At 51.0% G+C, this 13,510-nt stretch overlaps 1 protein-coding gene across 1 annotated transcript in view; it reads right to left on the bottom strand.

Moving 5' to 3' along the window:
• Tbx21 (T-box 21) overlaps positions 1-8,238 on the bottom strand; it is a 17,439-nt gene extending 9,201 nt beyond the window's left edge. Inside the window, exon 1 of the mRNA XM_005368330.2 lies at positions 7,751-8,238. Within this exon, the coding sequence (XP_005368387.1) occupies positions 7,751-8,238 (488 nt within the window). The remainder of the gene's footprint in view (positions 1-7,750) is intronic.
• Positions 8,239-13,510: the final 5,272 nt, after the last annotated feature.

Genomic DNA, 13,510 nt, shown 5'->3' with positions numbered 1-13,510 from the left:
ACAGAAATCTTTAATAAATAAATAAATTAAAAATAAAAAAAAGATCTGAAAAGTTGATCTGGAATGTGACTTAGTATAAGAGTGTCTGCCTAGCATTCATGGGTTCAATATAGCACCACCAAGAACAAAAACTCAGGGACTGGAGAAATGACTCAGCAGTTAAAAGCATTTGGTCTTGCAGAAGAGCTGGGTTCAATTCCTAGCACCCACACGATGGCTCACAACTATCTGTAACTCCAATTTCAACATCCTCTCCTAATCTTCGCGGGTACCAGCCATGCACATGGTGCATAGACATACATTCATGTGAGGAAAACACTCTCGCACATACATAAAATAAATCTAAATGACAAAAAGAATCTACAAGGTTAGTGGGCTGTAATGGCCCATGCCTACAATGCCAGCACTTAGGAGGCCGAGGAAGGCAGTGTACATCAAGGGCCAGGCAGCCTGGACACAGACAGCTCCAGGCTAACTACAGAGTGAGCCTCTCTCTCAAAAATAAAATAAAGCCAGGTGGTGAAGGTGTACACGGGAGGCAGAGGTAGAAGGTCTGTGAGTTTGATGCCAGCCTGGTCTATAGAGTGAGTTCCAGAACAGTCAAAGTTGTTACACAGAGAAACCCTGTCTCAAAAACCAAATAAATAAATAAATAAATAAGTAAATAAATAAATAATAGAAGTAAAAGTTTGGAGAGATGGCTCAGTGGTTAAGGATATTTTCTGCTTTTACGGGGTACCAGGGTACCTGCATGAGCTCATAACGGCCTGTAATTCCAGTTCCAGGAGCTCTGACTGCCAACCTCCATAGGTTCCTCACACTTGTGGTCTACAGACACACACACACACACACAAACACATTAAAAATTAAAATAAATATTTAAAAAGCAAAATAATAAGCGAAAACATCCATCAAAAGTTGTGAGAGTTGTGAGTACGAGAAAGGAAAATAACGGTGGCAGCAGTACTGCCTCACACGAAGCCAAAATTGCTTTTGCCGCCACCCTAGCTTCACAGAAGCACATGTACTTACCAACCTAGCCACTTAACAGATCTCCCCAGTGATCTTAATTATAATAATCAACCAATCATACTCAGAAAAGTGGGGATTACCAGCAATTAATATCCACCCACACGCCCACGGAGACCCGGCCTCTCCTCCCTGCGGAGGCTATCTGCCGTCTGCCACTATTTGTGTTTCCCACCATTCACAGCACACCCTGCACACAGGAACTCTGGCACGGCCGGGATGCGGCATTCCCAGGTTGCCCCATCTCCAAAATACACAAACAGGAACCCTAGAGTCTCTATTTATTTATTTATTTTGGGTTTTTGAGACAGGGTTTTGCTGTAGTTTTTTCTTTTTTAAAAAAAATATTTATTTATTTATTATGTATACAATATTCTGTTTGTGTGTATGCCTTCAGGCCAGAAGAGGGCACCAGACCTCATTACAGATGGTTGTGAGCCACCATGTGGTTGCTGGGAATTGAACTCAGGACCTTTGGAAGAGCAGGCAATGCTCTTAACCGCTGAGCCATCTCTCCAGCCCCTGCTGTAGTTTTTTAGAGCCTGTCCTGGCTAGCTCTTGTAGACCAGGCTGGCCTTGAACTCACAGAGATCCACCTGCCTCTGCCTCCCGAGTGCTGGGATTAAAGGTGTGCATCACCATCGCCAGGCTTATTTTTTATTTTTAAATATTACAGTTAGCAATGGTGGCACACGCCTCTAGTACCAGTACTCAGGAGGCAGAGACAGACAGGTCTCTGAGTTCAAGCCAGCCTGGTCTACAACAGCTAGTTCCAGGACAGCTAGGGCTGTTACACAGAGAAACCCTGTCTTGAAAAACTAAAAAGAAAGAAAGAAAGAAAAAAAGAAAGAAAGAAAGAAAGAAAGAAAGAAAGAAGGAAGGAAGGAAGGAAGGAAGGAAGGAAGGAAGGAAGGAAGGAAGGAAGGAAGAAAAGAAGACGCATGGGCACATAGCGGTCAGAGGACAACTTGCAGGAGTCAGTGCTCTCCTTCCGTGTGGGTTCAGGGATCTGTACTCAGGGCCTCAGGATTGACGGGAAGCTCCGTTACCCATGAGCCATCCCTCTGCCCACTCCAGACACTTCTTATTCTCGGTTTCCCTCTCTGAGCCCCGCCGGAGTCGCCTTCCTCAGTCACCGCACTCAAAAGCCTCACCGCTACTGATCCACAGCGGTAGGTGGGTCTGGGGTGGGTGGGAGAGGAAGGACCAAGGACAGACTGAGTCAGCCCAGCCAGGACGAAGGGCTGAGGGGCTGTGGGCAGGTCTGAGATGGAAGAATTTTTCAAACAGAAAGAAGGTCTGTGGGTGCTAGGGTAGTGACTTGCAGGTCATTGGAACCCACAGAGGGACAGGCCAGCCTGCCAAAGGGGGAGGACAGAAAGGAAGCTGCTCTGGGACCCAAACTCGACAGCAAGAGGAAACAACCCTGGAGCTTCCAGATCACCGGAGCTCAAGCTGAGAAGACGCAAAGGCCGTGGCGTTTGGCAGGGCTGAGTTTTGACGGTGGTGTCTCCTGTCTCCTTCCCACATGGAGCCCCTGGGTCCTGACTCAAGAGAAGACATCAGAGGAAATGATGAGAAGCCACTGCTCCCCTCCCACAGGGACTCCATGTCATGCAAGGTGGCCTTAGGAGATGCAAGCAGACTCTTAGGAAACACTCAAAGGCATTTAGGGATTTTTCAGGTTTGCTGATGGAATTTTTTTATTTTGTGTGTGTGTGTGTGTGTGGTGTGTGTGTGTGTGTGCGCGCACATGTATGTGTATATGTGCATGTCCGGGTAGGAGTCAGAGGACAATCTAAGGTGGTGTTCTTCAGGCCCTGACATTCAGTCATTTATTTACTTCTTTCTTTTCTTTTTCTTTTTGTTGTTGTTGTTTTGTTTTGTTTTTGTTTTTCAAGACAGGGTTTCTCTGTGTAGCCCTGGCTGTCCTGGAACTTGATTTGTAGAGCAGGCTGGCCTCGAACTCACAGAATTGTAGCACGAATAATAAAAACCCAGAGACAGATATTAGGGTTCAAACTGAAGGATCAGAGAAGCAAAGCAGCCAACCACTAGAGAGCTCTTGCCTCTATGAAATCTTTAGACTGAAAAAAAGAGCGAATTTCTGTTTCATCCTGCATTAGATTCCTCTCTGTTGGTGAGATTAAAGGTGTGCACCACCACCACCCGGCCTCTATGGTTCGTAGACCCGGCTGGTCTCGAACTCACAGAGAACAGCCTGCCTATGCCTCTAGAATGCCGGGATTAAAGACATGCACCACCATGCCTGGCTCCTTCATATTTATTTCAATACAGGGTTTTTCACTGCCCTAAACCTCTTTGATTAGTCTAGGCTGACTGGCCAGCAAGCCCCAGGGATTACAAACACCACCACACCTGGCTAACTGGCTAGGCTTTTTTGGGTGGTGGTGTTTGTTTGTCTGTTTTTTTTTTTTCATAACAGGGAGGGCTTCTTTGTGTACCTGTGGTTGTCCTGGAACTCACTCTGTAGACCAGGGTAGCCTCGAGCTCACAGAGATCTGCCTGCCTCTGCCTCAGAAGTGCTGGGATTAAAGGCATGTGCCACCATCACATGGCTGATTGGCAATTTTATTTTCTTTTTTGTTATTGTTTCTGTTTCTTGAGACAGGATTTCTCTGGGTAGTCTTGGCTGACCTAGAACTTACTATGTAGACCTGGCTTCAAAAATCAGAGATCCACCAGCCTGCCTCTGCCTCCCAAGTGTCTAGATTACAGGCGTGTGCCACAATGCCTAGCTAACGTTTTTAGCATGGGTTCTGGGGCTCAAAGTCGGGTCCTCATGCTTCACCAGCACTTCATGCTTTAAACCGTCTCTCCAGTCCTGTTCTCTCTCTCTCTCCTTCTCTTTTTGCAGATGGTGGTGGTAGTGGACAGTACCCATGTGCCACGGTACATGTCTGGAGATCAGCTGACAACTGGCGTGAGAAAGTTCTCTCCTTCAATCATGTGGGTCCTGGGAATCAAACTGGGCACTCAGTGTCTTTTCCCATTAAGGCATTTGGCAACCATTTTTTAAGTTCCATTTTCTCTTTCTGTCTTTCTTCCTTCCTTTTCTTTCTTTTTTTAATATTTATTTATTTACTTATTATGTATACAGTATTCTGTCTGCGTGTATGCCTGCAGGCCAGAAGAGGACACCAGACCTTATTACAGATGGTTGTGAGCCACCATATAGTTGCCGGGAATTGAACTCAGGACCTTTGGAAGAGCAGGCAATGTTCTTAACCACTGAGCCATCTCTCCAGCCCCTTTTCTTCTTTTTTTCATGACAGGGTTCCTCTGTGTAGGTTTGGAGCCTTGAACTCGCTCTGTAGACCAGGCTGGCCTCAAACTCACAGAGAGGCAGGAGAAACCTGCCTCTTCCTCCCGAGTGCTGGGATTAAAGGCATGCGCCACCACCACCGGTTTAAATTCCATTTTCAAACCAAGCATGGTTTCAGCACACACTTCTAATCTCAACATTTGAGAAGCTGAATCTGGTGGGTTGAGAATTCCAGGCCAACGTGGGTTACATGAAGTAAGACCTTGCCTCAACCAATCAACAAAAATCCACTTTTAGAGGGACATAAAGATTCGAAGCAGGAAGATCACCAATTTCAGGTTAATTTTGATTGCATGGCAAGATCCTAGCTCAAAATAACCACAACATGGTGCGTGCCGTTAATGGCAACAATTCTAGGCCAGCCTGGTCTAGAATTGAGTCCAGACCAGCTGAGCCAATATAGTGAGACCGCTCAAAAGCCAATCAAACAAACAAAATAATCACAGCAACAAAGAAAAAGACCAGGCCGGGCGGTGGTGGCGCATGCCTTTAATCCCAGCACTCGGGAGGCAGAGGCAGGTGGATCTCTGTGAGTTCGAGACCAGCCTGGTCTACAAGAGCTAGTTCCAGGACAGGCTCCAAAACCACAGAGAAACCCTGTCTCGAAAAACCAAAAAAAAAAAAAAAAAAAAAAAAAAAAAAAAAAAAAAAAAAAAAAAAAAAAAAAAGAAAGAAAGAAAGAAAAAGAAAAAGACCAGCCCAATACTGAAGATTTTTGAAGCTAAGCCTGCTATATACAATTTAATTTAATTTTTGTTTTGTTTTTGAGATAGGTTTTCTCAGTGTAACAGTACTGTCTTTCCTGGAACTTGATTTGTAGACCATTCTGGCCTCGAACTCACAGAGATCTACCTGCCTCCTGAATTCAGGGATTAAAGGCGTGCGCCACCACGCCCAGCTTTCTACTTTTATATAGTAAGATCTGTCATGAGGAGCAGTTGGTTGTGCCTCCATGGTGGACTGTGCTGCAGAACACACACAAGGCCCTGGGTTAAACTTTCAGCACTGAAAGAAAAGTAAATTAATTTTGGTTCTTTGAGACAGCCTGTCAACCAGACAGGGTGGCACACACCCGTAATACTAGCACTGGGGAGGCAGAGGTAAAAAGATCTGGAGTTCAAAGGAAGCCTTTGCTACACAGCAGAGAGGAAGAAAGAAATTAAAAAACAAACAAACAAAAACCCTCACTGTGTAGCATAGACTAGTTTCCAGGTATGGGTATCACCATATGTGCAGACCACAGCCGTCCTAAGACATGCGTCTAGCGAACTCTAGGCCCCGGGTTCCAGTCGCAGCACTAAAACAGAAAGGGGGAGAAAGGAAAAGAAGACGTCCAAAAGGGAGGTGATGAAAGTGGTCAAGTGAAAATTCTGCAGTAGGAACACACAGGAGAGGAGGCCGTGGGAGTCCAGTGTTTCCGTTGGAGTGTACCCCTCCAAACGCCTCCCCTAACAGCCCACAGACTGATGTTCTGGCTGATGCCGACTGCCCTGTCTCAGTCTCATCAGACTGGAGGAGCTGAGGCCTGGCAGCACAGTGAGAAGACCTGACCAGGCCGCAGGATGAGAAGCTCCCTCCTGCTCCTGGCACACTACAAAGCACAAAGTTAGAGGTTCCACCTAGATCGTTATTGACAGAGTGTAAGCCTCTGGTTATCCCCACGACTCGGTGTGCGTGAATATGAAACGGAGAGAATGCCTGGCCTACCTAACCCACTGTGAAATAATAGAAGTGAAAGCACCCAGGGAGCCACCACGAAAGGCCCTCAGACAATGTAGGTGGCTGTGGAGAGCAGGGAAAGAGTAGACAGGTACCGTCTGAGCCCTAGCCCAGCTCTGCCAGCTGTGGTACCTCGGAAGAGTCCCTGGCAGTCTCTGGGCTTGTTTCCCTGTCTGTGCAGTACAAGACAGGAGTGTCAAGTTCTAGAAACCTGGCCAGTACCTGGAGCCATCCTGAGAGAGAGGCTGGCAGAGCAGAGAATCCTCAGAAGGCTTTGGAGGTGAGGGGTGGGCCGTAAAACACATAAGGTTTATCCTCAGCTCATCCCAGTGGGGAAGAACGATTCAGCAGCTCAAAACCAGTTGGAGTTGGCAGCTAGGTCCCTCCATCCGCCACAGACATCATCTGGAGGGAAGATCCTCTAGTAATGCCACCTTGGGACCCAACAAGGGTTTCTGTCTCCCCTCATAGAACCCCCGCCTTTGCAATCTCTCCTTTACCTCCGGAGTCTCCATCTCAACACCCCACATCCTAACTCAAAATCCAGAGTCCTGGCCGCTCCCCACTGAGAAGGGCAGGTGCCTCTTCTCCTAAAACACAGGGGATTCACGGGGGGGTGTTGCATACTAAATGACCCCTCACAAACTGCAAGTTTCTCTTTCTTTCTTCAGCAAAGAGACTCCATCCTCCATCCGGAAGCAGCAGGCTGAGCTGCAAACCCTACCACTAATGCAACAGCCCAGGGGAGTCCTCCATTTTCTAGCAGGCTGGACTGGTGACTAGCTGGGTAAATAGGTGGGTAAGGAAGTGAGCACATTTTTAGGGACCAGCCTCAAAGGCACAGTTCGGGACTGGACACCAGCTGGGACTGATTCTGAGCTTGGCCTGTTCAGGCACTGGGCATTTTTATCTTTAATAGTTTTACTGTCCCTCACCTCTACACAGAACACACACACACACCTCTCCCTCTCTCTCTCCCCCCAGACATATGATATCAAAGTAAGACCGGAAAAGAAACTTGGCGACCGCTTCTCCATGTCACCAAATCCCAGTCTGTCCCGCCACCCCCATACACAAAAGCTAACCTGAGCGTGGCAACAGTAAAGGCAGGGACGCTGAGATCCCAACACTTCAGTTTCCCATACACAGGGACTGAGAGAGGGCCAGCTTCTGTCAGGCCCAGAATATACTCTAACCGGGCTCTGACCCCAGACTGAGGCAAGGAGCAAGGCTGGGTCTCTCCGGCCAACTCTTGGTGAAGCGAGAGTCACCCTTTCCTCTGCACCAAAGTAACTTCTTTCTGCGCCCACACCATCATCTCTGTCCTTTTTTGATCTCTGACTGTTGGTGTGACATAGCCTAGACATCCGCGGCTCTACAGAGCTTGCGGTGTCCTCCCTGCTGTCCTGCTTCCCCATCTCCTAAGACTGAAGCTCAGACTGCAGCACGAAGACAAGACTCAGCAACGTGCAGCTTCAGAATTTGAAAGAAAGAAAGAAAGAAAGAAAGAAAGAAAGAAAGAAAGAAAGAAAGAAAGAAAGAAAGAAAGAAAGAAAAAACCAAAGAGGAAAGTCCTTGTTCCGGCGGGCCACCGAGGCCAGATCCTCGCCGGCTCCGCCCTGCGAGCTCGCAGCGCTCGGCGCGTGCCACACTCACCGTCCTTGCTTAGTGATGATCATCTCTGTCTGGTGCTGGTTGAACTTGGACCACAACAGGTGGTTGCTGAGCGCGACTCTCAGTTTTCCCGACACTTCCAGCCCCGCGGGCAATGCATAGTCCTCGCGCGGCCCTGGGTAGAGCCCGGCGCGCGGATCCGGGGCAGCGTAGCCATCCCCTGGCGGGTAGCCCTCGGCACCCGCGGGCGGCGGAAAGGGCTCGCTCGGCCCGGGGAAGCCGGCCGCCTGAGCCCGGGGCGGGTAGGCGTAGGAGCCGAGGAAGCGGCCCGGCGCGGCAGGCACCAGGGCGCCCCCAGAGTAGGGCGTCCCTAGGCTGCCACCTGCACGGCGATCGGTCAGGTCCTGTGTGCCCGGCTCCGGATAGAAGAAGCGATGCTGCTGGTCCACTCCGGGCCCCCGGCCCTCGTCACTCGGCATCGGCTCGGTGCCGGTCAGCATGTCTCCGCAGCCCGGCTCCACGATGCCCATCCGCAGCGGGCTGGGCGCCTTCCCGCAGCCGTCGAGGAGGCCCGCGGGTCGTGAGGGCAGGGGAGACGGGGGCGGGGTCCGGGGAAGAGTGGAACACCACCCAAGCTGGGGTTGGGACGTCTGGCCCCTGAGCGCGCGTTGGGGAGGCGCGCAGCTGCTCCGGGGCTCCCTCTCCAGCGGGCCGCTGTCACTAGCGGCGCGGCGGCCTTTGAGGTGGCTTTATGAAGCTCCTTGGGTCCCCTCACCCCGCCACTTCGGCCCCGCCCAGCCTCGCCCCGCCCCCTCGTGGCTAATACAGCGAGAATTCGCTTTTGGTGAGGACTGAAGCCCCCCCCCCCCGTAGTGGGGACAAGTAAGTCTCCGTGCGCCCCGAATCTGGGAGAGTCAACCTGCCACCTGAAACTCGAGACGTTTCTCTCCCCCAGGAAATTCCGCCCATCCTGGAAGGCACGGCAAAGGCCCTTTCCCCAGAAGGGACCATCTGAGCATTCTCACGGCTCTGGCAGGCTCGGAGCTACTTAGACTATACATATTCAACAGATATTTGTTGCTGCCTCTTGTATGCCCAGGCTCTGTGACTCTTTGCACAAAATGTTTGTCTGCCTTCTCTTGGCTAGAGCCCCCTCATCGCCGCCGCCACCCCGGCCGGGAGATGATGTTTGTCCCCCTAGCCCAGGAGCTGAATTGGAAGCTGTTGGACAACAGGCTCCCAAAAGCATTGCGCCCAAAGCAGCCCTCCCTGTGCTGGGCTGGCTGAAACGCTCCCACAAAAGCTCGTTCACGTGGCAAAGCAACCAGTCAAAGACACGGGAAGTAGCACTTGGCTGTCAGTGCTCAGAGTCCCAGAGCTGACTCTGTGATTCGGGTGTGTGGGACCTGGGTAAGTCACTTCCTTTGCCTGAAAGTCAGTCCCTCGGGCCTGATGGGGTAGGCTGGGGGAAATAAACATTCGTATTGGGGTTGGGGGGCTGTGACCCTTACATCAGCGGCTGTCGGTGTGCTGCCTTTTCCATTCTGTTATAGAGGAAACAAGGTGGCTAGCAGGCACTCAGAGCTGGGTAGTAGCCCAGCGCATGCTCTGACGGAGGAGTGTCCTTCCTCCGCTGTTCTATTCTGCTAAGGTAAGTCACACATATTGAGAAGTATCCCTCTTCTCCCAGTTGAAAATGAACCATTGGGAGTTTTCTTACAAAAGGAAAAACGTTTTCGGGTCTGAGAATGCAGTTTATGGGGTGCTTGCCTAGCTTACACCAAGCTCTGGTTCCATTCCCAGCATTATACAGATGGGGCATGGTAGCAAACCACTGTAACCCCAGCACGAGAAAGGAGGTAAAGACTCAAAAGTTTAAGGTCTTCTTCATCTACAATTTGGGCCAGCCTAGGTTACATGGGATCATATCTCAAAAATATGTAAATAAAAATGAAAGCATCATTGGAAAGCTATCTACTTACTGTGTGTATGTGTAGGTGTGTGTGCCATGGTGCATGTTTGGGGTTCAAAGGACAACAGTGTGGAGTCTGCTCTCCTTCCATCTTTATGGGGGTTCTGGGGCTCAAACTCAGGTCATGAGGCTTGGACAGCAAGTGCCTTTACCTGCTGAGCCATCTTGCTGGCCCCAATACTAAAACATCTTTGTATAGAAAAGTCTAGCAGTGCAGAAAAGCAAGGTCATATAAATTACACCTAGTTTTAGCTCCTCAAAGCAAACAGTATTGACATTTTTGAAGAACATCCTTCCCTCCTGTATACCTTCTCTCTGTGTCTCTGTCTTTTGCATGCACACACACACACAAATGTGTGATTTTATATAAACATCGCAGTCTGTTTTGTCATGTGAATTTTTTTCAATCAACAAGGTTTAATGGATTTTTTGCATATTAAATATATAAAAATTTACATTTTAAAGAATGTTCCAAAAACATACCTCCACACAGTTTTATTCAGTTAAAAGGGCGACTTCTTTCCTCACCTCTGCCCCACCCCACTTCTCTCGGGGAGAGGGGGTAACCTCATCACTACATTTCTGTCCCAGCCCAATAGGGCTTCACCCACAGGGGCCCAGAGGGACACTCTCCTCTCAACTAGAGCTGAACCAAGAGGCAGGCTGGCAGGGGAAGGTGAAGCTAGGGACCCCAGGGGACAGACATGACCCAGGGAGGGTGGGGAAGAGACAATCAGTGCATCTCTTGAGAATGGGGCCTGGATACATGATAGCACCAGAAATTGAGGTCTCCTCACCCCTTTCCCCCTGATCCCCCATGCCTTAGGGGGTGGAAGCTTGGAAGGGAGTGACCCTGGGATCCTTGGCTACCCCCTAATCTAGTGGGTTCATAGAACCTGCCTTATTAACCTTAGATCCCTCACACACACACCCTCACCCCCATTCCCTCTAATTTCTTCTACCCAAAAAAGAAAGTGCTTGTGAAAAAAGCGGGGGCTGAGTGGTCCTGGTGTCACCGCTGCCAGTCCCGCCCCTATGCCAGCTTGGGTGAGAAGAAGAGCCCTGGCAGTGACACCTCCTCTTCCTGCCACCTCACCCTCCTTCCCAGTCCCCAGGGCTGGAGAGGTGGGAAGAGTGGATGGAAGAGAGGAGGCCCCTTGGGATCCCCTCTCTTGCCTGTGGCTGCTGCTCCCAGCCCCTCTCTCATATAGCCAGCACATCCTACCCACAGGCTGGCCCTGATGGGGAAGGAGCAAAGAAACACAGGGTAGACACCCAGGATGGAGCCAGCCAGCACCCCATTGCAAAAGTCAGTCTAGAATGCTTCAAAAGTCACACATCCTCTTTGCCACGGAGCTAGGGCTGAGGGTCTGTTGTCGACTCCCCAGGCTAGTGTTCTTCCTAGAAGTCGGGTAAATAAAAACCAGCCGAGGGCTGGGGTGTGGCTTGGTAGCCAAGCACCTACCTGACTATAAAACCCTCAGTTCTGTCTCTGGCATCACAAAAATGTAAGTCTGAGAGTCCTCTAAAAAAGATCTGAAAATTGGGGAGCAGGGAGAGATTGCAGCTAAACCCTCCTCCGACATTGCTCTCCTCACCCTATGGTGTTCTACAAGTGTGCAAGACTTCTTTCCAGTCTAAGACGTAGAATTCCAGGGGCTCGTGCAAGGCCACACAGTCCCATCATCCCTCTAGGCCACTGCCTAGCCCAGCAAACTGTCACGTGGTTTTCTGGGACTTGTTCCCAGACATGCCGATTCTGGGGCCTGACAGACTTCAGTGTCTTGGATTGAGGTGACAATGGCCTTTGGGGTACCTCACACCCCACTTCCAGGCCGCTTCTTCTTCCTCTCTGCTATCTCCAAGCCAGATGTGCCAGAAATTTGCAGTGCCAGGGCCTAGGGGATGGAGGCCATGGGAAGCCTTACTGCGGGCATTACAGTGTCCTGGCCGGGGGCATAGGGCCAATAGCTCAGAGCTCAGGCACCAGGGGCCAAGTCTCTGCCTTTGGAACCACAGGCTAGAGCAGTGGAGGAGGCCTGCGCACCGGGCTCAGGATACACTCATGAGAGAGCCAGAGGCAAGAAACCGTGAAGTCAGATACTTAACTGTGACTCAGTGAGAAAGTGTCAGGCCCCAGAGGGGGGAAGCAAGGGAAAGATGTCCCTGAGAGCAGAGGACCTCAGGGGCTAAAAGGCTTTGGGGTGCCAAAGCCCCAAGAGAGGGAAATGGCATCTTCCACAGGTGACTTGGTGGGAACCCCCCAATTCCAACCCTCACTAGTTGGGTAACCTATTGAAATGTCATGACATCGTTGGCTTCCTAGTCAGAGAAAGAGACTCACTTGGACCATAAAGGCAGAGAGCCTTGGCCTAAGACAGGAGCAGAATGGAGGCCCAGGCTGTTGGCCTCTCCTTTGTTTCCAGCTGCCTGCTTCTTCCCTCTCCTCTCTCTAGCTTAGTGTGGCTGCTCAACAAAGGGCCCCTCACAGTCATCCCAGTCCCTCAGGTCCTTGAGACAGAAGAGAACTCCTCATTCAGAAGACTGGTCTCAGAAAGGAGGGGTAGGCTTGCCTTTCTCCGGACCCCATACAACATTCCCCGACCCCCCAAGGGCTGTGATAAACTAGGCCCTGGGAACTCTTGGGGACTCAATTCAGGATCAATCCCCTGACCCCAAAGAGCTCCTAGTCAGGTAGGCGACCATGGGCCCCAGACTTCCCCGCACTGCAGCCCACTTCATCCCCCAGAGGCAGACCGGCAACCCGACAGCGTGTGTGCAAGCATGGAACACGCCAAACATGTAACCCTGCAAGCCAGGCCCTCGGCCCCTCCTCCAACTCTGCCCCCACATCCACCCAGCCTAGCAGGGTTCTCTGGGCATCTCACCCTGTCATCCACTCCCCCTGAAGCCCTCCCTGCTCCGAGTCCAGAGAGCACCGGTATGGCCGGAACCGTCGGCTTAGCAGAGAGGGGGCAGGGCACTGACGAGCACCTGGAGAACACACCCCACCCCCAACAGTGACAGCTGCAGGAGGTCGGAATCCCTAGCACCCAGTACCCAGGGCTTACTCCAAGGTCAAGGGCTCCAGGCTCTCATTCCTGGGTGGGAGTCGCTCTGCACACTTCTCGAGATGGGTAACTTTCACCCTCTGGTCCTAGATGCCACCGCAGCCCCACGTTGAGCTCTCCTGACTTTCTCATTCCTTTCCACCAGCACCCCATCCCTAAGGATGAGGGTCCCCTTAACCCTTAAGGTAATCACCTGGAGCAACTCTCTAATCGCAGGGATTGTCAGGGTACTGAGGGCAAACACAAGCTTTAGGAAGGCCCTGGGGGGAGACAGTGCCTCTTCCCCCTAGGGAATCTGGCAGGCAGGCCTTAATCTCAGCAGGAAGCAGGGTCTGGTTACCAGAGGTGGGGGTGGGGGAATGCCAGGGCCTTGGGTAAAGGGAGATGAGCCGGGGAGGGAGAGAGGAGCCTGGGCAAGACTGGCGAGGTGGCCTTAACTCCTGTGTAGCTGGGCTCCTCTGTCCCCCCACATTCCATCTTCCACATAGCTTCCAGAACAGTCTGGCTGTGCCAGCCTGTGCTTCCCGTGGGCTAACCACAGGGCTCTGGCCACAGATATCTCCTGCTTGGGCCCTCATTTCTCCCAGATCCTTAAGCTTCCCTAGTAGCTGTGTCTGTATTTTTCTGTCTCCTTCCTTCCTTCCTTCCTTCCTTCCTTCCTTCCTTCCTTCCTTCCTTCCTTCTTTCCTTCCTTCCTTCCTTCCTTCCCTTTTTTCCTTCCTTCCTTCCCTCCTCTCTTTCTTCTTTTCTTGAGACAAG

The sequence above is a fragment of the Microtus ochrogaster genome, unplaced genomic scaffold (genome assembly GCF_000317375.1).
Source record: "Microtus ochrogaster isolate Prairie Vole_2 unplaced genomic scaffold, MicOch1.0 UNK31, whole genome shotgun sequence".
Classification (NCBI taxonomy): domain Eukaryota; kingdom Metazoa; phylum Chordata; class Mammalia; order Rodentia; family Cricetidae; genus Microtus; species Microtus ochrogaster.
This window is presented reverse-complemented; position numbering and strand designations above follow the sequence as displayed.